This window comes from Myotis myotis, unplaced genomic scaffold (genome assembly GCF_014108235.1).
Source record: "Myotis myotis isolate mMyoMyo1 unplaced genomic scaffold, mMyoMyo1.p scaffold_m19_p_3, whole genome shotgun sequence".
Taxonomy (NCBI): Eukaryota; Metazoa; Chordata; class Mammalia; order Chiroptera; family Vespertilionidae; genus Myotis; species Myotis myotis.
Window position 1 is genome coordinate 195,299,886 of NW_023416335.1, and position 21,956 is coordinate 195,321,841.

The 21,956-nt window shown below is 38.5% G+C and overlaps 1 protein-coding gene across 1 annotated transcript in view; it reads left to right on the forward strand.

The window, feature by feature from the left end:
* Window positions 1–21,956, forward strand: part of CFAP54 (cilia and flagella associated protein 54) — a 252,382-nt gene that overhangs the window by 152,746 nt on the left and 77,680 nt on the right. The window contains exons 47-51 of the mRNA XM_036301177.1: window positions 3,022–3,144; window positions 8,371–8,424; window positions 12,954–13,161; window positions 15,209–15,288; window positions 16,836–17,005. Of these exons, the coding sequence (XP_036157070.1) occupies window positions 3,022–3,144; window positions 8,371–8,424; window positions 12,954–13,161; window positions 15,209–15,288; window positions 16,836–17,005 (635 nt within the window). The remainder of the gene's footprint in view (window positions 1–3,021; window positions 3,145–8,370; window positions 8,425–12,953; window positions 13,162–15,208; window positions 15,289–16,835; window positions 17,006–21,956) is intronic.

Below are 21,956 nucleotides of genomic sequence, written 5' to 3' on the forward strand. Positions count from 1 at the left end.
GAGCAGGAGAGAGGAAGAAGGGAAGATTCTTGGCAGACAGTAGTGTGAAAGGTTGAGGTGAGAAAGTATTTGCCTTGCTTAAGTGCAGGGGTGGTTCAGTTAGACTGGAGTGGAGGTTCAGAGTAGGGAGGTTGGAGAAGAGAATAACATGAGGATACCAGAGGTCCATGACATGGAGCAAACCGGGGGCCCAGGCTTGAGTTCAACTGGGACATACTGTGGAGGCTGAGCAGTAGGAGGAATGAGGAGATGGGGCTAACCATTTTATTCTGGTCTGTGGTAAGAGGCAGGCATGGAAGGGTTGCAGTGACCATTACTAACATGTCAGAAGGAGATGCAGAGAGGCACTGAAAGAACAAAGTTTTTGGTTAAATGATTATTTTTTATTGGATTGTTAACTTGACAGGACACTGGACTACTCTTTTTGTACTAGAGTCGCTTCAAAACCAGTGAAGAACTGTGAACTCCATTCTGGAGCCTCAGGGTGGGAGGGGGAATTCATTATAGAATTGTGGTCAGGATAAGGATGTGATCATATGTGTCTGGGAACAGTGTGAGGAGCAGGGTGAGACGGAAGTGGGTCTTATTGGCATAGTAGGACTGAAAAACCCAACCAGGGTTTTAACAGAAGCAATGAAAAAGGGCAACTGTTGCATCATACAGAGGAAAGGATTGACCGCCTGTGTGTGCAGAGTTTGCCTGGTCTTTCTGAGTAAACGTGTCAGTGAATGGGAAGGGTCTCAGGAAATAGTCTTCAGATTCCTGAGACTGTGCTAGCTGCTTTTTGACGCATCAAACAGCAGTAGATCATGCTGTTAAGTTTCTGCAGCGTCTTTCAGGGAAAGCTCTGAGACCTCCTTATGATCAGCTAGTCTGGCTCCACTTTAGAACTGCCAGCATCTTGACAGATTTTTTACTCTCAACACACTCAACATTCGTGGAAAGGGTATTGTTAGATCTGTATTTCTGTGAGTGAAGGGCTTATTTGTGGGTAGTCTTTTCCCCATCTGGCTGTGTTCACAGTATTAGTCATTTCTGCAAATACATGTCCACTGTTATCACAATTGCGTGTTTGAGTGGTTAGACTGGTAGTCCATGTACAGCAGTCTGACCAGAGAAGAGTACCTTCACACAGATATGAGGAAATGTTTCCTCCAAGGGGCAACGAGAAAAATATTCATCTACAAGTCAGAGAGGTGTGACTCCTGAATGCCTACTGTGATGTTCTTTGACACTGTGGAGATTAGAGCCCAAGGTGTCTTGGGCAAGACCCAAAGTATGAAACCCAATAGATGAGAAATTTTCTCCATTAAAAATGCCCTCCATGCCGAACCGGTTTGGCTCAGTGGATAGAGTGTCGGCCTGCGAACTCAAGGGTCCCAGGTTCGATTCCGGTCAAGGGCAGGTACCTTGGTTGAGGGCACATCCCCACTGGGGGACGTGCAGAAGGCGGCTGATCGATGTTTCTCTCTCATTGATGTTTCTAACTCTCTATCCCTCTCCCTTCTTCTCTGTAAAAAATCAATAAAATATATATTTTTTTAAAAAATGCCCTCCTGCCCAGTTAGCATGGCTCAGTGGTTCAACATTGATCTATGAATCAGGAGGTCATGGTTTGATTCCCAGTCAGGGCACATGCCTGGGTTGTGGGCTCAGTCCCTAGTGTGGGGCGAGCAGGAAGCAGCCGATCAATGATTCTCTCTCATCATTGATGTTTCTATCTCTCTCTCCTTCTTCCTTCCCCCCTGAAATCAACAAAAATCTATTAAAAATTTTTAAAGAAAATATCCTCCTTACCTTTTAGATTATATATTCATGTTATCGTCACATCTAATTTCCCCTAACTTACCTTCTTTTTATTTCTTTAAAATCTATTCGCTCTTCAGATTCCTGAGACTGTGTTAGCTGTTTTCAAAACATGTCAGGTTAGGGCCTGCCCTGTTCAAACTCTCCTATAGCTTCTTATCAGCCAGAAAAAATGTCCCAAGTCCCCACTTTGGTGGACAGGCCACCGTTCACACCTATCTCCCAATCCTCTGCCCCTCTCTCCCTAAGCTCCTGCCACACAGGCTATTCCTTGAGCACACCAGGACCCCTGTTACCTTTGTACTTGAGGTCCCCTCAGCACATTTTCATGTGTCTCTCTCCTTCACATAATTCCCAAACCTTTCTCAAAGACCTTTTCCTCAGAGAAGTTCTTCCTGACCCAGGCATTGAAAATAGCATTTTTGTCAGTACCCTCAATCCCTTCTCATGCTCTGTATATCGTTATGTATCACTTACATTTAGCTAAATATACATCCTGATAGAATGTAAACTCCAAGAGGGCTTGATGCATAAGAGGTGCTCAATAAACATGTTAAATGAATGAACAAATTTGATCATAACGTTTTTCTTCTTAAAGTTCCCTGATTGAAAGGTCAGCTAGATTATATTCAAAATAAGCCATGTACAATGTATAGCTACCAACCAATTACTGTTGTTAAGTTTATGTCTTTAAAATCGATAGTGCCCATTAATTATGGGTAAGAAAATGAGGGGTGTCTCTATGTTGTGGAGTTCATTCACCTCTGGGCTTCTTTGACTCTCCTCAGGGTGTGAGAGAATATCAGGAGTGTTTTTGTTTTATTTTTCTTTTAAACCACACTTCACCATGGAAACATAAAGATAAATCCAATTATTTTTTTAACTCTTCCATACCTATAATATTTTTATGTGTTTGCCTCTAATGAAGCAGGAGCCACATTTGAAAAACATCCATTGTTTTGAATAGACCCCTGCTGTTGTTTATTAGCTTCTTGGTCTATCACCTGTGTAAACTGCCTTCCACACAAACACGTGCATCTCCATCACCCATGTTTTCCAAACATGAATTTATTTACACATTACCAACATTGACACATTATGAACATTAAGTACAAATTTTGGATCTCAATTGATAATTTTTTTCTAAAAATTTTTCTTTTATACGTAAAACAAATTGTTTAATTTCAAATCTCTCATTTTTTCTTTCCTTTAAAGATTGAGGTTCTTACAGAATTAAGTTTCTTTTCCGAAGCCTTTCATGAGATATTCCAGATTTTTTGTGGAAAGCACATGCCTTCCTTCATACCTACCAGTTCTAGAGCTTGTGGGAGAGTGAAGGTAAGCCTATTGATTTGATTCAAAGACATTTCTTTACCTTTTGAAGGCTACTTTCCTGAAATCCAGGGAATGCTTCCACAAAGGTGTGTTTATAAGTCTCTGGCACTACAGACCTTTCTGCTAAGCCTGGCTATCACTGTTGTCGGGATTTTACCAGCTTTCATCTGTCTGGAATGGAAGGTGTCATGGGGGAGGGAATGTGGTCTTGGAGTACATTTGTACAATAAAATTCTCTATTATAGTTATTATGGTCTCAGTAGCACATCTTATCAGCCACTACCTCTTAGATTTTTGGGAATCTTACCTAATAATAGACAAACATGGTAATTGACCATACCTTCGCTACGCCTCCCATTGGCTAATCAGCATGATATGCAAATTAACCACCAACAAAGATGGTTAATTTGCATACTAGGTTCCAAGCTATGGAGTGAAGTCTGATGGCCCAGGACCGGAGCAGTGAGGCCTCACACCTTGGCGCCAGGCGGAGCAGCGAGGCCTCACAACCCCGGCACCAGGCGGGGCAGTGAAGCCACAGGGCCCCAGGATCAGCAGAGCAGTGAGGCCTCACACCTTGGCGCCAGGCGGAGCAGCGAGGCCTCACAACCCCGGCACCAGGCGGGGCAGCGAAGCCACAGGGCCCCAGGATCAGCAGAGCAGTGAGGCCTCACGGCCTCAGTGCCAGGCAGAGCAGCGAGGCATCACGGCCCCGGGATGGGCGGAGCAGCGAGGCCACAGGGCCCTGGAATCAGTGGAGCAGCGAGGCATCACGGCCCCGGGGCCTACCGAACAGCGAAACCTGACAGCTCTGGGGTGGCTCTGGCCGGAGCCCAGTCAGAGTGAAGGCCTGGGTCCCTGGTGCGGAAGGAAAACCGTTGCCAGCAGCCAAGGGAAGGGAAGGCCTATTGCACGAAGAGATTCGTGCAATAGGCCTCTAGTACTCTTATAATTTCTGCTCATTTTTTTTGTGTGGATGTTTTTGACTTATGTACTTTATACCAAAATGTTAAACATGTTTTTCAAATTTCTTCTGATTTCTGCGAGGAGAGGACAGACCTCAATTATGTCTGCTCCTTTTTGACTTTGGGAAATTGTTTTACCTGGCTTGCTTAATTTGTCTTTGTAAATCAGATAATTGAGGCATCCTTAAAAATGTATACTAGTGTTTATTTTAAATTAGAGTGAACTATTGCTTTCCTCTGCTTTAGTTTTCATGGTGATCTGGGAATCACTGGGTGATCTTGTTTTGGGAGATGCTTGGACTCTCATGGGCCAGCAATAAAGGAGATAGAAGGAGGTCACAAGTCAGCTTCCTGGGGGAGACAGCATGTGGGAGGAGTGAGACTGATAGATACATGCTGGTGGGATTCAAATTTGGAAGACCTAAAAGAAGCTGGGGAATAGGCTGTAAGTCTTGAAAATTACTTGTTTAAGCTTACATTATATTTATATATAATACATTCAGTACTTTGGCTTATCCCCCTAAAATGCATTTAATTATTTCTCAGTCTGACTGCTACAGCATTATAATTTACTGTAATATGGTAAGTATGAGGTTATCTACAGAAAATCCTAAGAGGGACATTCAGTAGGCAATAGGATACGTGTGTGTGTGTGTGTGTGTGTGTGTGTGTGTGTGTGTACATGTATTGATCTATTTATCTTTTGAGGAATCAGTTGGGTTTTGTTCATTTTCTGTAGCATGAATCAATTATTTTCTTACCTCATAAAATTAGAATGTTTTCTTGCTTGCTTCTCAGTCAACAGCCTTCCCCTATTGTAAATAGTTTATTTTTATTATTAAAATCTTATTTTAATTTAGTTAAATATTTATTGAGAGTTTACTGAATACAGGCACTATTCCAGGCATGAGGATAGAACAGTAAAAAGACAAATAGAGAGTTAGAGCCTTCCTGGAGGCATACTACTCTTGGACAGTCCAGTGAGGAAGACAATGAACATATTAAGCACATACATATATGTCAGGTGGAGATGAGCTGTGAGGACAGGCAAACTGAGTTGGGAGGACAGAGTGTCCAGAGCAGCGGGTGGCTGTTTTATTGAGGGTGATTTGGGAAGTCTCTTAATAAGAGAGTTTTGAGGGTGAAAGATTTGAGAGACTAGCTTTCCAAGAAGGAGGAGCTAAGGCCCTGAGGAGGATCCCTGCAAGATGTGGTTGAGGAAAACCAAGCAGACAGGTGAGGCTGGAATAGAGAGGAAGAGGAGAAGAGGAGGGTGACACAAGAGCTAGGTCTTATGGGACCTCACAGGGCTTGGTCAGGGCTGGAGTTTACTATGAATGAACCTTGCAGAGCTTGGAATGGAGGAATGACTAGATAGAAATTGAATGTCAAATGACCACTTTGCTTGCTGTTTGGGGACTGGACTGCGGATAAGCATGAGTATAAATAGGGGAACCAGTTAGAAGGCCTTTGCAAATAATCTGAGTGATACATGACAATGGTTGGGGTAACAGTGGTGGAAGGAGTGAAAAGTGGTCTAATTCTGGGGTTTGCGATGGTAGAGCTCACAGCATTTGTGGATGATGGTTTAGATGTGGGATACAAGAGAAGGGATCAAGCATTATTGCAGAGTGTTCAACGTAAGAAACTGGTAGGAAGAAGTTTTTATGAACTGAGATGGGGAATACTGCTATGGCAGGAGTAGATCAGTAAGTATGAGATCCCAACTCGACATACAGGAGGGGATCTATTGTTGGTAGGTGCAGAGCATATATGATCTGAAATTCAGGGGAGAGGTTGGGGATTCAGGTAAATTTGGGAATATTAACATAGGTATATTTATAATAATGGGAATGGATAGAATCAGCTGGGGACAGAGGCAGATGAAAAAAGTAGGAGTTAGACAAATGACCCTTGGGGTCATCCACATTTAGAATCCAGGAGTAAGAGAAGGAGAAAGAAGCCAGTTGGGTGGAATGAGAAATGAGAAAATTTTTAATGGTCACTGTTTTCACCAAAATAAATAAACAATCTGAAGCTAATTTTGACAGGTGAATTTCATTTTTATCAAGCTATAGTTATCATAAGGCAAAAGTGTGGGTACATTGTCTCCTAGTGTATTGGGATTTCAAATTTTGTATTCTCAAAGTTAGTTCACAGTTTTACAGGTTGAATTGGGAATTTAAGAAGTGTAATTAAAAGAGGAAATGTGTTCAGGGTTTGTAATTAAAATAGGTGTCAATGTTATTATTTAAAGAAAGAATTAATGAATTAGATTTCAGGTATAAAAGTACAGTAGGTCATCAAGAGGTTTTTGGAAATTGCAACTTTAAGTGCAAAGATGTATCATGAAACCAATGTCGTCATAAGAAAATTGATATAAGGAAGATCAATTTTCCTATGTCATATTTCTGGTCACAAAAACCAACATCACCAAACTTCTAAATAAAGACCCAAAACACTTCTAATATTGGCCATTGAAATAATTGTGACGTATGCATGCATGTAAGAAAGATTCATAAATAGAAGTAAAGTAATGGTTTTCCAACCTGCTTAATCCAGCTCAGGGTCATGGATAGCCAGAGCCTATCCCGGCAGCTCAAGTGCCAGATGGGAATCCACCCTGGACAGGATGTCCTTCCACCACAGGGTGCACTCACTCAGACTGGGATAATTTAGACATGCTAACTAACCCAATATGCACATCTTTGGGATGTGGGAGGAACCCAGAGACCCCAGAAAAAACCACACAGACATGGGGAGAACGTGCAAACTCCACATAGACAATGACCCCCACTAGAGATCAATGTTTTCCCTCATCAATGTTAACGAAATGGCATTGAATGAAATGAATTTCTTTGAGTACCTGCTGTGTCTGAAAAAGTCTTACAGATTATTATTGGATTTTTCACAGGCTTTTAAAAATTATATCGTTTAACATTCTACTCATTGATATTCTGCTCTCATCACCAAATCTAAAGTCCCATCAGCTCTCTTCAAATTATATCACCAAGGATCTCCCCCTGGATTCACTCACTTTTCATTGTATTATAGGAGATAAAGAATATCTTCAAAAAAGCAAAAAAAAATTTAAATACTACCAACATTTTCTTTCAATAAGAGCTATATATGATATCTTGGTTTATAGTCCCACAAAAGCAGATTCTGAGACAAAGATTTTGGGGGCAAATGTTGTAGTATGTTTGGGAAGTGGCTCCAGAAAGAATGGTGAGCGAGTGGGAAAGCCTGAGAGGGAAGTGAGGAAAACCATTCCATGGAGCATTAAGGAGGGCCCTGCTGTCGGCAATTGAGACGCTCTGAGAGACCAGTTCCCTATACTTCTGGAACGTTCTTGTGGCCACAGATTGCCCTCCAGCAGAGAGGCACAGATAAAAGTAGGATACCTTCCATAGGTGGCTGCCTGTCCACAAAAGCTGCTGGTGACTTCCAGGTGACCAAGGGGATATGAGCAGGACATCAGTATTGACATCTACAAATGCATCCAACACAATGACACCACAATTTCCTGTGGCAAATAAATTGAATATTTCCTGATGCAACATTATGTTTAGAGCCACACATATTAATAGGTAATTCACTAAGAAGGAAAAGAACTACAAAAAGAGTCATTCTGAAGAGTTAACACCATTTCACCTCAAACTGGCCAAGATATTTTTAAGGGCTAATACTCAGTGCTGTTAAAAGTGCAGTAATCCTGGCATTTTCATAAAACACTAGAGGCCCAGTGCATGAAATTTGTGCACTGGTAAGTTTTCTCAATGTCTTCTTATCTTATGAGCCTGTGATTCTGCTTCTGAGTATCTACTCAAAGGTGATCATTGGAAATACAAAAATAGTCATTAATGTTATTTAAATAGAGCTGTATGGTGAGGTAAGGGTGGGAAGTGGTCCCATTAGATGTCTAACAATAGGAAAGAGGTTATCCTGCTACATTCATAGGATAGAACATTGCCTAGCTATTAGACTGAAGCTTATAAATAAGTTAATGGTGTGGGAAAGTAATTATGATATAATGTTTAGTGAAAAGGAATACAGATCCATTTATAAAAATTTAAAATATATCAAAAAGAAAAGACACCAAAATATTAACATTGACAACCTAAAAAAGTTTATTTATCTGTGATTTATTTTCTTCTTTCTACTATTTTTGTCTTTGACTAGAGCATGTAGTACTATTAACAGTTTTATCTAAAAGAACATTCAATATTCTTGTTTCTAATGTTAATGCTTTGTATGTTGACAGGCATTTCAATTATTTGACTCAGGAAAACCTCTTACTAGTAAAGAAAATATACAGGTAAGGATAACAATAGTTTATATAAACATTGGATATATACTGTGGATAAGTTTTGATTCATTTCAGTCTATTTGAGAAAATACTCTATGTAATATGCTCTTCTATTTCTCAAAATCCTGGGGCCAGACCTAATATTGGACCCAAACTGACCTGGTTTTCAGATTGGGCACATATCACTTATTGCTTCTAAATCTTTTCACTTACACATGCATTCAGTTTGTTCATCTAGCCATGTCAAGTATCTAACTTTGATATTTGTCTGGATTACCTACACAATAACTTGACTTTGATGTAAGAAAAGGATTTCGTATATTTTGCAATAGCCCACTTGTTCAATCTCGCTTTTACTCATATCCTTCTCCCCAGTTTGAGACTGCCTCTCAGCCAATGGTTTGGAAAGTTTTCTCCTTTTATTAAAATTTTCTTTATTGAGAAATAATTAACATATCACATTGTCTAAGGTGCACGATGTGTTATTTTAATCATATCACAATATGATTACCACCATAGAGGAGCAACTCCTCTAATTCCCACCATATTCTTTACAAAGAGAGGGCTAAACTGTCCATTTCAATGTTTGTTCTTGTCAATTGAATGATTGGGATGTAAGCTTTGATGACCTCATAGCATTTAAACAACTTGAAATAATTATTTTTAAAGATTTTAGGACTATTGGCAGTCTGTCCACTGGAAAGTGTTAGAGCACAGGAGTGGTAGTGCAATCATTATTCAAAGGTGATATGGACAAGTAAGGGGCTCTTACACCCAGGTGACAGTTCATGCATATAGACGGATATATATGCATAGCTTTGTTTTTTTTTTTTTAAATGCTAGGAAACAGTGTTCTGTTTTATTAAGTAAGGTATTAATTTTTATTAAATAATTTTGAGAGACACTTCAAACTTGCTTTATTTTTGTTCTCCCTAATTTTGATAGGAATATATCAAATGTAATATAATAATCAAATAAATATAATCTTATTACTTTTTTATTGTTTATTTTATTCCACAAGCTTTACATATAATTATGCTTCAGATGATTCATTGTTTTGGCCTTAAAATTTATTTTAACTTGTAAGCAAGTTGCATAAAATGAAAGCGCTGATATTAGAAGATACAAATATATATTCACATTTCATTTTAGTGTTCCAAGATCTTGGATGTTTAAGAATATTTCTTTCTAGTCATAAATGCCAACACATCCTAAAAACACTACTTTAAAAAGTGATTTGAGGTCTAAAGGAAATGTCTGCCTGATCATTTTTTTAAACAAAAGACTGACAGGATAATGAAAAACTGATTTCTATCAGCTAATTAATTAAAACAGAACTGTTGGTCCGCTTAAGACTCTTCAGATTACTCTTTACATGGGTTACATTTTTGTAGAGTGAGAGAAAGAAGTGTTAAATAGCATTTCTAATTAATCTTCTTTTGATTCTCATGTGTTTGTGTGTAATTGTCAAGACTCATTAAATCACTGTTGTGGAGAGAAAAGAGAAAACTCCTCTCCCCACTCTCACCCACAAACAACCGTTCTTTTTCTAGGTCTGGGATATCAACCGTTTTCCTAGTACAACAGTTTGTTGCCAGCTTATTTTCAGTGCTGCTCTAAGGCTGGCTCTTCTGTATGTGCTCATTCCCACCCTTCAGAAGCGGTTAAGTAAGAATGGACAATAGCAACAGACCTCCCCACTGACAACATGGCCTCCCACTAACCCAAACAATGTTCACATAAAATAAATATGTTCTCTCTTTTCTAGAATAGATAGCCCCAGCATCAGCATTTTATATTAATACAACAAATATTTAATAAGAGCCTATTGTACACAAGGCACTACTCTGGTGCTGTCCAATAAACACATCAATCAACAATACGGACAAACTCCAAACCCTCAGGAAATGTATATTTTAGTGGTCAAGACTAGTAATAAACATATAAGTAAACATTATAAATAAGTAAAACATATAGTATGTTAGAAGGTGAACCTTCTATGGGGGAAAATAAACCCAGAAGTGTGTAAAGGGGATTGGGGCATAAGGCTAGGTTGGGTGTGATCAGGTTAGTTTTCACTGAGGTGACATTGTGAACAGACTTGAAACAACTAAAAACACAAGGCATATGAAATATGGAGAAAGAGTGATCTAAGAAGAGTGTACAGTGAGAGCAAAGGCCCTGGGGCAGGATTGCCTAGCTTGGTAAGAAACATCTTGGCCAGTGTTACTAGAACTGTGTGAATGATTGCAGAGCAGTGGGGGATTAGGTCAGAGAGGTAACAAGGTACCAGTTTGAAATGGGGCCTTTGAAAATTAGGTTCTTACTCTAAACAAAATGAGGAGCCACTGGAGGGTTTAAAACAGAGATGTGGCCTGATCTGCTTATATTTTAAAAGGATCACTTTAGCTAATCTGTTGAGCCTGTTCTGTGCTACATACTGTTCTCATGCTGTCAATCAAACACATCAGTTAACCAACAATACAAATTCTGAGCCCTCACAGTGTGTGTCTGTGTGTGTGTAGGGAGGTAGGTGCGCAGGGGTGGGAGTGGGGTGGGGGGAGGGGGGAGAGACTAGAATACCTTTTTGGACATGTTCAGTTCAAGGGAAGGTATTGAGTCAGAAGTTGGTTATATGTGCCTTGAGTTCAGAAGACAGATTGGAGCTGCGGAGAAAATCTTTTCTTTCATCAGCAATTAGAAGAAATTAAAAACATGATTAAGATCATCTAAAGGCAGGGAGTGAGGAGGCCAAAGAGGACTGAGCCCTGAGACACTAAGAGGTGGAAGAGATGGAGAGGAACCAGCAGGGAAGACTGACAAGGAGTGGTCAGTAGGATAGGGAAGAAATCAAGGGATTGTAGTGGCTTGAAAACTAAGAGAAGCATTTTCAGAAAAGGGACTGATTAATAGTGTCAAATTTTGCTGATGAATCAAGCACCATAATTTACTGAGTCCTAAACATGCATTTTTTTTCACATTTAACATCTCTGAAATTAGAATGAATTTTACAGTTGAGGCCATGTGACAGTTTAATTGGTATATGAGATAAAATTGATAAAATTTTATAGATTAGCAATTTTCAACCTTTTTCATCTCATGGCACACAGAAACTAATTACTAAAATCCTGCAGCACACCAAAAAATGTGTTTTTTGCCAATCTGACAAAAAATAGGTATAATTTTTATTCATTCACACAAGACAACTATTGTTGTGTTGGCTGTTGTCACTTTTTTATTTGACAATCTAAGGGAAAAGAGGTCATTACGTGTCAGGTATTGCATGCTTTAAAAATTCTTGTGGCACACCATTGTGCCACAGCACACTGGTTGAAAATCACTTAGATCATAAGTAATATGACATATGAAAACTAAGAATTGAACATTGGATTTGGTCAATAGTAGGCCATTGGTGATGTTAACCAAAGGGTTTCAGTGTAGGGAAGGAGTGGGTTTATAAGCAAATGAAAAAATGAAAGGAGAGCAATTAGAATATTGACAACTCATTAGGTCACACACCAAAGGGGAGCAAGAATTGGGGGAGTAGCTGGAGAGAAAGTCAGGATATAGGGTTTCTGTTTTTTGAGATGGAGAAGACAGCATGGCTGTGTGCTGATGGGAATGCCACTTGGAAAGGGAACATTTATGATGGAGGAGAATGGCTGAGTAGACCAATGAGGATAGGTTCCATGGCCTAGTGGCAGGATGGCAGGCAGCGTGGTGAGGCAGGTCCTTGGATAGGGTGAAGAGATGGTGGAACTGTGGGGATCTGTGGATGCTACTTGACTGCTTCAATTTTCTCACTTAAGTAGAGAAATCAAGGTCATTACTTGGGAGGTACATTGGGAAGGAAGAGTTAAAATCTAGAAACAAAGAAAGCATGGAAATGGTTGTCTAGGAGAGAGGGAGAATAAATGGATTGGGTTTGGTCAGGAATTTAAAGTGGGACCACTGATCCTGACAGAATGATTTCCCCTGGCCTTCTTCAAGTACAGGGTGCATCCTCCAAGATGGTTTCATGTTGGTTTTTACCAGAGAAGTACATATGCACAAGATTGGGGTCTCGAGTTGAGGGCGTTCACCAGGCAGAGATCTGATGATTGAGTGCAGATCTAAGCTGGGTTAGGGAGCTGGCTTGTCTCCCTCTTCTCCCCATTCCTATTCTCATAGCTCTAAGTTACTCACATGAAAGCAGAATGGTCAGCATGCATGGCTACTGAGCTGTTGCAGTTTCTCTATTTCAAAAGTGTGTCCTCCTTTGCTCTCAGCCCTGTTTCACTCTCATTATGTGGCAGGGCGGGGCTCCTAGGGCAGGTCGTAAATTGGTGGGAAACTGCAGAGGCGCTGTGGAGCCTGGATGATTCTGACATCACATGTTTCTCTTGATAGACCTACTACTATTCACGGTACCTCGTGTCTGTCCCTATATTCTTTCACCCAAAATCAAATAAGGAATGCAAAAGGGGACAGAAAGCCAAAAGTATATAAAATAATGTTTTACTTATTTGCCTTTATATATTCTTTTCCCATTTTTTTAGGCACTTGATGACTTAATCAATAAAGGCTTGCCTCAAATTCTGCATACAGTTGGACATCAACATCTTATAAATAAGTTTTCGTTTGTTAGAGCATACTTCTTAGTAAGTGTGGCTGCAACAATAAATTACGTTCCAGAAAATGTATTAAAAACGGCCACCCATGGATATGTTTCAGAGAAGAGCAAAATGAACTTTCCAAACTTGAAAGGTAATCTTTTGTTTCATTGTTTGCTTGCTTTTCTTTCTCCTCTCTTGCTCCAATTCTGCCCCCTCCGCCCCCAGTAATCCCTATGAACAATATAGTATCTATTCCTCCAAATTTTCTCTAAGCTTACTAATGACACACATATGCTTATGTTTAAGTACAGGCATATCCATAGTCATCCATATATCTCCATATCCATACATTTTATACACACACACACACACACACACACACACAGTAGGATTTGACATTTGTTTACAAATGATATATTTTTGTATTTTTCTGCATCATGCCTTTCTCATGCAGGAAATCTTCACTAAAACTGCTCCTAAGTCAACTGCTATGCTTCAGTTCACCATACTGGCTGTGCAGTGTTCTATGATGTCAATGCTCCATGGTGGTTCAGTCATTCCCATGTTGATGCTCATTTACTTTGTTTCTAGAGAACAGTGCTGAAGCACTACCTATCCATATGATATAGTGTGTATTCTATGGGTTAAGACACCCATGGATGGAATTTATGAGCCGTAGTGTATATGTATTTTGAAAATGTATTAGATGTCACTGTAAAAAGAATTGTTTTCACCATCAAGTCGGATGTTAACTGTGGGTTTTTCATATATGTCTTTTATCAGAGAGAGGAATCCCTAGTTTGTTGAATAATTTTGTCATGATAGAGTGTCACTAAATGCCTTTTCTGCATATAGTGAGATATTCTGTGGTTTTTGTTTTTTATTCTATTAACATGGTGTATTACATTATCATTTGATTTTTACGTGTTTAACCAACCTTGCTTTCTTGGGATAAATCCCACTTGATCATGGTGTATAATTTTTTTTTAATGTGTTGCTGATTTCTGTTTGCTAGTGTTCCATTGAAGATGTTTGAATCCATATTTATAACAGATATTGGCAAGTAGTTTTCTTTTTTGTGGTGTCTTTGTCTAGTTTTGGTATCAGAGTAATATTGGCCTCTATTTTAAAATGTAAGTCTTATTATTATTGAGGTATGGTAAGGACAACAGATTAGGAGATGGCTACCATTGAAAACACAGCTTGTTATTTACAGCCCCCAAGAGAAGGGACACAACATGGAAGGGCCACACAGGGAAAGCCACACAGTAGGCAGAGAGATCAGCGAGGAAAATGTGGGTCCTCTTGGATTGATGTTCATTTTATGTGGATGCTCATCACAGGGTTCTTCATCCCAAGCTCCAGGCATTTGTTTTCTAGCTTTGTCTCTCACTTTCTTCCTTAGGGAAGAAGACCCAGTCCCAGATCGTCCTGCTGGGCCTTTCCCAGTGCTCAAACCCTCCTTTATACTCAGCACACCCCTAGCTCCACAACCTCCTAAAGTAGGAGACGAGCCAGATAGGAAGAAGAGAGAAAGTCAGGTGTGCTCAGTTCCATGTTATTCTAGGCTCTTTCTTCCTGCTTATTACACTTAGTGTCTTTAGCTGGGTAATTTTTGCAGTAATTCCTAGTCAGACAGTGACTTATAGTTTTCCTCTCTCTTCTGTAGTCTAGAGGCCAGGTTTACCACAGCAGTCAAGGTCTGTGACATAAATTCTCTGAATTCTCCCTGGCTCAGAATCAGGGCCAGCTTCGTTTTGTGGGTGGGAATTTTGAGATGTTTACAGATTTTTCAATTGTGCTGTTCAAAATGATGTTACTCTCCAGTCTTAGAGCCTGTGCAAATCAGTAGAAATGATTCTTCCAAGAAGATCTTATTGACATATAAATACCTGGAAGACCCAGAATACTTTGAGGATGTTAAGGGGTTTTAGAATTCTAGGAGAGAAACCAGTATCTGATCACTTGAATAACATCACTGAATTGTCTCATTTGTTGTATGAATCAGCCTCAGTCTTCTAATATATTATGTTTAGAGTCTATTTGACATAGTCATATATTTCTAATTATCATTGTGGGGGTTGTTAGCATTAAATTTATGGATAGTTTCCCAATTAATGATGAGTTTTGTTAACTAGAATTAATATTTAAACTAACCACAGCTATCCTTGTTTATTTTAAAATTTTGTATCTTAAAGATCTATATACAAAGGATGATGGAAGCACATTTGGTTTTCTTAAGAAACTAAAAGATGAATTCACTCTTAATACACTAAAGGTAAGTTTAAAAATGTTTTCAAATCATAGTAAATCAGTTACCAAGTTGCTCACTATTCAGCCATGCACAGGCCCACTTTCTGGGTTGTGCTTGCAGTTAAGAGACCAGGTAGCTTTTCTCACATAAGCAGAAACTTTTTCCCATGAGAAAAGTTAGATACCCAGAGGTGTCAGACTTTGACTATACACCTGATTAGGTGCTGCAGAATATATGATTCTTTATAGGGTAGGATTTGAGTAGCCCATACCCTGTTTCTCATTTCCTAATAATAATAGTGACGACAGCAGCAACAAAAACAGCTACCACTGATTCAGTGCTTACCACATGACAGACACTGTGCATGCTTATTTTCACAGCAGCTCTGTCATGTAGATATTAATCATTTTTGAAGTATGTTGTGCTGAGCCATGAGAACATTGAAGCTTAGACCATTCGAAATTCACTAACAGTATGCCACTAATAAAATACAGATCGTGTTCTTAACCATCATCATATAAATTGGCCTAGAACTTGTATAATATTTACTGCTCTGTACAAACAAGATTTTAGAGGCCCATTCATTGAAAACATGGTTGGTCCCTTCCTATTTTGCCATGTCGGGTTGCTATTTATTATGGATTGCCCATTCTAAAGTCTCATTATCTTCACATTGCCAGTTAGGTGACCACAACTTAACTTGAAATGCAGTTGGTTCCGATTATTCACAGATTCAGTATTTGCTAATTTGCCAATACTAAAATTTATTTGTAATCCCAAATCAGTAGTTATGGCTCTTTTGTGGTCGTTTGTGGACATGGGCAGAGCATAGAGAAATGTGACTTGCCCAGCACACACATTCCCAGCTGGGCCGAACGAGGCAATGCTGTGAGTTTTTGTTTCCATTCTCATACTATAAACAAATATCTCCTTCATGGTCTATTTATGGTCACATCTTTGGAATTTTCGTGCTTTTCAGTTGTTGATTTCATTGTTTAAAATGACCCATAACTCTAATCCTAAAGTGCTGTTTAGTGTTTCTAAGTGCAAGAGGGCTGTGATGTGCGTTATGGAGAAAATAAGTTTTCAGTCAGGCATTAGTTATAGAGCTATTGGTTGTGAGTTCAGGGCTAATGGATCTATAATATATATTAAATAATGTATGTTTAAATGTAAACACACATTGAACAAAGTTATGTATTGATCAGTTGACAAAAATGTGACCAGAAGCTCCCAGGAACCTATCCCTGTATTTCCCCTAGGAACGGTGGTTTTCGTTATTTGCTAATTCAATGTTTGCAGCAACTTTCTTGACCATAACTACTGTAAATGATCATGTATGTGATAGGTTGTACATACAACAAAGGGTAACAGTTATACATGTTTACTCTTGCCATGACCTGCCTTTTCATTCTCTGTTGCTTTTGTGCTGTTCATTGATGATATGTTCAAATTTACTTTTTGGTCTTCCATTAGTAGTTAGTTCAGCACAAAAAATATTTGGTGAATAATAATGAGACATTACTTGTATTATTTCTGAACTTATGTAATTGTGTGGTCTTCTTTTTTAGTCAATTTTACTGACAGAAGCTGAAGACAGGCTGAACTCCCTGGTGTCAGAGATGGAGCAGGCAAGCCCGAAGGGCCTTGCCCAGTGCTCTGTAGGTCAGCTGGAGATTGTGGTGCAGGCCCGGCTTCAGCTCGCCGCCATTGCCCTGCAGAGACACCGAGCGGCGTACAGGTGAGTCTGTACACAGAGGAGTTTCTTCCTCACCATAACCTGTTAAATATATCTAAATTTTATAAATTCCTTGATTAATAGAGCCTACTCATTTTTTACTTTTCAAGGTAGTTTTAACATTATTATTCTTAAAATTACAGATTACAATTTTGGGTTTTTTAAACTCCTTAACTTTCTTTATGATATTGAAATTCCATGCATTCAACTCCATGAATTAGATTCAGAATTTGGAAGGGGAGTTAATTTTTAGGTGGACATTCTCTTCAAAAAGGAGAAGGCCCTGGCCAATGTGGCTCTGTTGGAGTGTCATCCCATACACCGAAGGGTCGCAGGTTCGATTCCAGATAAGGGCACATAACTGGGTTGTGGGTTCAGTACCAGTTGGAGTGGGTACAGGAGGCAACCTTTGATGTTTTTTTTTTCTCTCTCTTCCTCTCTCTAAAATCAATGGAAAATGTCCTCGGGTGAGGTTAATAATGATGATGATGATGATGATGATGATGATGAAGAAGTCCATCTGTAGCTTTTGTAAAGAGGCAATCAATTCAGCAGAAATCCCTTTTGTTTTGATTGGAACCATAGAATCATCTCATCACTGTGAGCCTTGACTGAAGGCCATTCTGGGATTAACGACATCTAGATTTAATTTTCTGCTAGAGACAGTCTAGGTTTTGGAAATTTGTAATTTTTGTGGTCTCTAAGCAGTGATGAAAATCCATAAAGTCTTCTTGGAGCAGTGGTCTGCAGATCTCTAGGCGTGTCCCTAAAATCCTTTCAGGGATCTGTAAGGTTAAAAATATTTTTATACTGAAACTAAGATGTTATAGGCCTTGTGGGTTATTTGCACTGAAGATGCAAAAGCAACAGTGGTAAAACTTCTGGCATCTCACCATGAATCAAAGCCATGGCCATACTTGTAGTTATCACACTTGCAATAAAAAAGGCCAGTTACACTTAAGAATGCCTTTTGTGAAGCAATAGAATCTGTTACATTTTATAAATCCCTATCCTTGTATCTATTTTTAATATTCCGTGGGAATGTTAAATGGGAAATACACCTAGAGCATTTTATTGTGCATCAAAGTTTGATAATTGTCTTGAGAAAGCTGAACCAGCTGTTCTTCTATACATGGAATATTTTTTTTATTTGGAAAAAAAACCCCTGCAAAATATGGTTATTCAAACTCGAGTATTTGACAGTCATTTTATTGAAATGGAGCAAAATGGACAAGCTACTTCTAGGAAAACAACTAATAAGTAGTAGTTTTTTGTTTTTTGTTTTGTTTTGTTTTGTTTTGTTTTTACCAATTATAACATCTAACCTTACATAGGAAAACTAGAATTTTGGAAAATTTGTACTTGCCACCATGAACTTGACAGTTTTATAATGCTTAGATTTTCTGGATGAGATTGGTAGTAATGTTAACAAGCATCATTTCTAAAATTATATAATGAAGTGTTTCAACATTAAGGGGATCTTCATGCTCAAGAAGTTAATGTTTTCCAAATGACCAGTGCGTGATGTTCCAAAATCCCGGTTAAAAAGATAGACTGGTGATTTGTAACCTTTTTTTGTCCATGGCTCATATAAACTAATTTCTAAAATTCTGCAGCACACCAAAAAACACACATATATTTTGTTGATCTGACAAAAAATTAGCTTTAATTTTGATTGGTTAAAAAAAATAGTAGTTACTTCTCTTTTTGCTCCAAAGAGACTAAAAGAACCTAGGAACACCCCTAGAGATTCTCCTGTACTTGTATATAAAAACTTTTGGTACAAAGAATTAACCAATCAGATGCACCCTTATTATGCAGCATGACCAATAAGATACAACTATATTAAGACCTATATATTTATGGTTCAAGACAGGGAATTCACACCAGTCAGCTATTGTTATATTGGCTGTTATCATTTTTTATTTGAGAAGAGAAAAGTGGTCAATGCCCCTGACTAAATAGTCAGGTATTGCATATTTTAAAAATTCTTGCTGCACACCAGTTGCTGAAATAGACCAATAGGCTTTGATATAAGGGAGTAGGAAAAGTTCATCAGTGTGTGATATTAGATCCTACATTGTAACAAACTTTTAAGAAATTATCACTTATCACATTTTAGTATAGCATCAAAGAATAATATTCACAATTATTCAAAGAAGCAATTAAAATACTCCTCCCATTTCCAATGACTATCTGTGCAACCAAGTCTTCTTCATATATTTCAGCCAAAACGGTATGTCACAATATACTGAAAGTAAAAGCACATAAGAAAGACTCCTAGTAAGAAGATTTTCTCTTAAGCCAGACATTAGATTTGAAGAAGAAAAAAAGTGAAAACAATGGCATTCTCACTAATTTTCTTAATGTTTTGGAAAATATAGTTGTTTTTCTTTTCTTTTTTAATCCTCACTTGAGTAAATGTTTTTATTGATTTGAGAGAGAGAGAGAGAAAGAAAGAGAGAGAGAGAGAGAGAGAGAGAGAGAGAGAGAGGGAGAGAAATATCCATATGAGAGAGAAACATTAATCAATTGGCACCTGTACACATCTGACCAGGGATTGAATCTGCAACCTAGGTATGTGCCCTGACTGGGAATTGAATATGGAACCTTTTGGTATACAGGACGACGCACCAAGCAATTGAGCCACCCAACCAGGGCAGTTGTTTTTTATTAAAATGCATTATTATATTAGCATGTAATGAGTTTATTGTTTTTATTTTAAAACAAATTAATAAATACTCATGGAGTTAAAAATTTCTCAGCTTAAGTTCTAATATGGTAAATATTGATGGAGCCCTTTGGGGTTCCCAATAATTTTAAGGGTATAAATGAGTGCTGAGATTTTTATAAAGCTTGAGAAGTATTGTTAGATTTATGCCTGTCTTTAAAAAAAGTTAAAAATATATTATATAGAATTTAGAGAGAAAGGGAGAAGGGGAGAGAGATAGAAACATCAATGATGAGAGAGAATCATTGATAGGCTGTCTCCTGCATGCCCAACACTGGGGACTGAACCTGTATCCTGGGAATGTGCCCTGACCAGGAATTGAACCATGAAGACCTCCTGGTTCATAGGTTGATGCTCAACCACTGAGCCATGCAGGCTGGGCTATGTCTGTCTTTATGAATACTGTGGTAGTCGATTGATGGTAAAATAGGCCTTGCATTATAATATATTATTTTCTTCTTTGAAGTTTGAAGAGAGAAAGAGCTTTTACTATATAATTTCCTATAGAAAATACATGATATCTGAACATATCTAAATATGTGTTTTCAGATATATATGACAATAAAAATTTATGATTTTATGATATCTATAGAAGCATATAGAAAATATAGAACTCTTTTCTTCCCCAGTGTCCCACAGAGCAACAGCAGCCTTCCTTCTTATCCCAGCTCTCTACATGTCTTACACCCTTTGGCATGGAGGACATGAGTGATTTTTTTAGGGAAGAAGGAAATTAGAAACTAATAATTACCAAATGGCCACTGAAAGGAGTGTTACAATAGAACTTTAATTTGAAGACCAGAGAGAATATGCAAATAATGTGCAAGTGTATCAGAATCACTCCTATTTTAAATACATCAACCTGGCCCTTGGGACAAAACCTGCAAAACTTTTAAATTACTGCCTTTTTTGTAGCAGAGGTGTCATTTGGGGAAGCCTTCTGTCAGGATGAATGAGTTTATCTTAGGTGAACTTTACCCCCCCCCCCCCCCACCATGAGCTTCTGTTTGGGAGCTGCTGAAAGTGTTGGACAATCTCTTTCCCAAATGAGGGTTAGCTTGACATTTCATGATACTTCTAATATAATTATGTGTCAAGGAAATTGAAAGGCACACTCCCTAGAGTGGCAGATAAAGTGAGCCCCATGGATTTTAGGAGAACAAACTGACCACTTTTGCCATGAATAGTAATAAGAAATAAATGGGATCAAAATTATTCAAATGATATTTCTACTTGTTAGGGTTGCCTCTCTCAGAATCCCTTTCTTTTTTTTTTTTAATAAGTGTTCCTGTCTATCCTCCTTTCTATTTAATTTATTGTCTAAATGGATAACATCTGAACCTTTTAATTTTGTGTCAGAATGAAACTTCCTTCCTTTGGGATTTTAGACGGTTTCTAGTGGGTAATCCTCCCACACTCTGTCTTTCATGTGGAGAAGAGAAACTAGAAATTTTCCATTTTGCAACTAAGTAGCGCCAGGTGGATTAGTCCATATTAATACCAAGAGGATTAGTACATACTAGTATGTTTATATTTTATTCATTAAGTTTTGGGGTCAGCAAGATTTGAAGCCTCATACCTCATTTCTCTCTCTCTTTTTTTAAAAAATATATTTTTATTGATTTCAGAGAGGAAGGGAGAGGGAAAGAGAGAAACATCAATGATGAGAGAGAATCATCGATTGGCTGCCTCTTGCATGCCCCCTATTGGGGATCAAGCTGGCAACCCATGCATGTGCCCTTGACTGGAATTGAACCCGGGACCCCTCGGTCTTTAGGCCGATGCTCTATCCACTGAGCCAAACCAGCAAGGGCCCTCATGTCTCTTGATATCAAAATTTGGGCTTCTAAATCAGAAGCATGGGTTGAGCACCACTTTTTCCCCACAAGGACTCCTAGCCGTCTTGTGCTCACCTCTGAAGCTACCCAGTAAAACAAGGTGCCATCGAAACACATGTGGATCCTTGAGGGAGGAGGTTGTTGGGGAGTGGAATTTTCATACCTTTATGCATAATTAATCAGTGTTACATTTTTCTTGCTTGTTTAGTTTTACTTCAAATAAAAACCAGTAAGTTTATATAATCGGAAATACCTTAGTCTACAAATATCTATGCCATTTTAATGACTCAGTAGAACCTTGGATTTAAAATTCAATAATTGCACAAAGTTTCTCAGATCCAGAGACCTTAGATTTGTTCCTGGCCCATAGCAGGTGCTCAACACA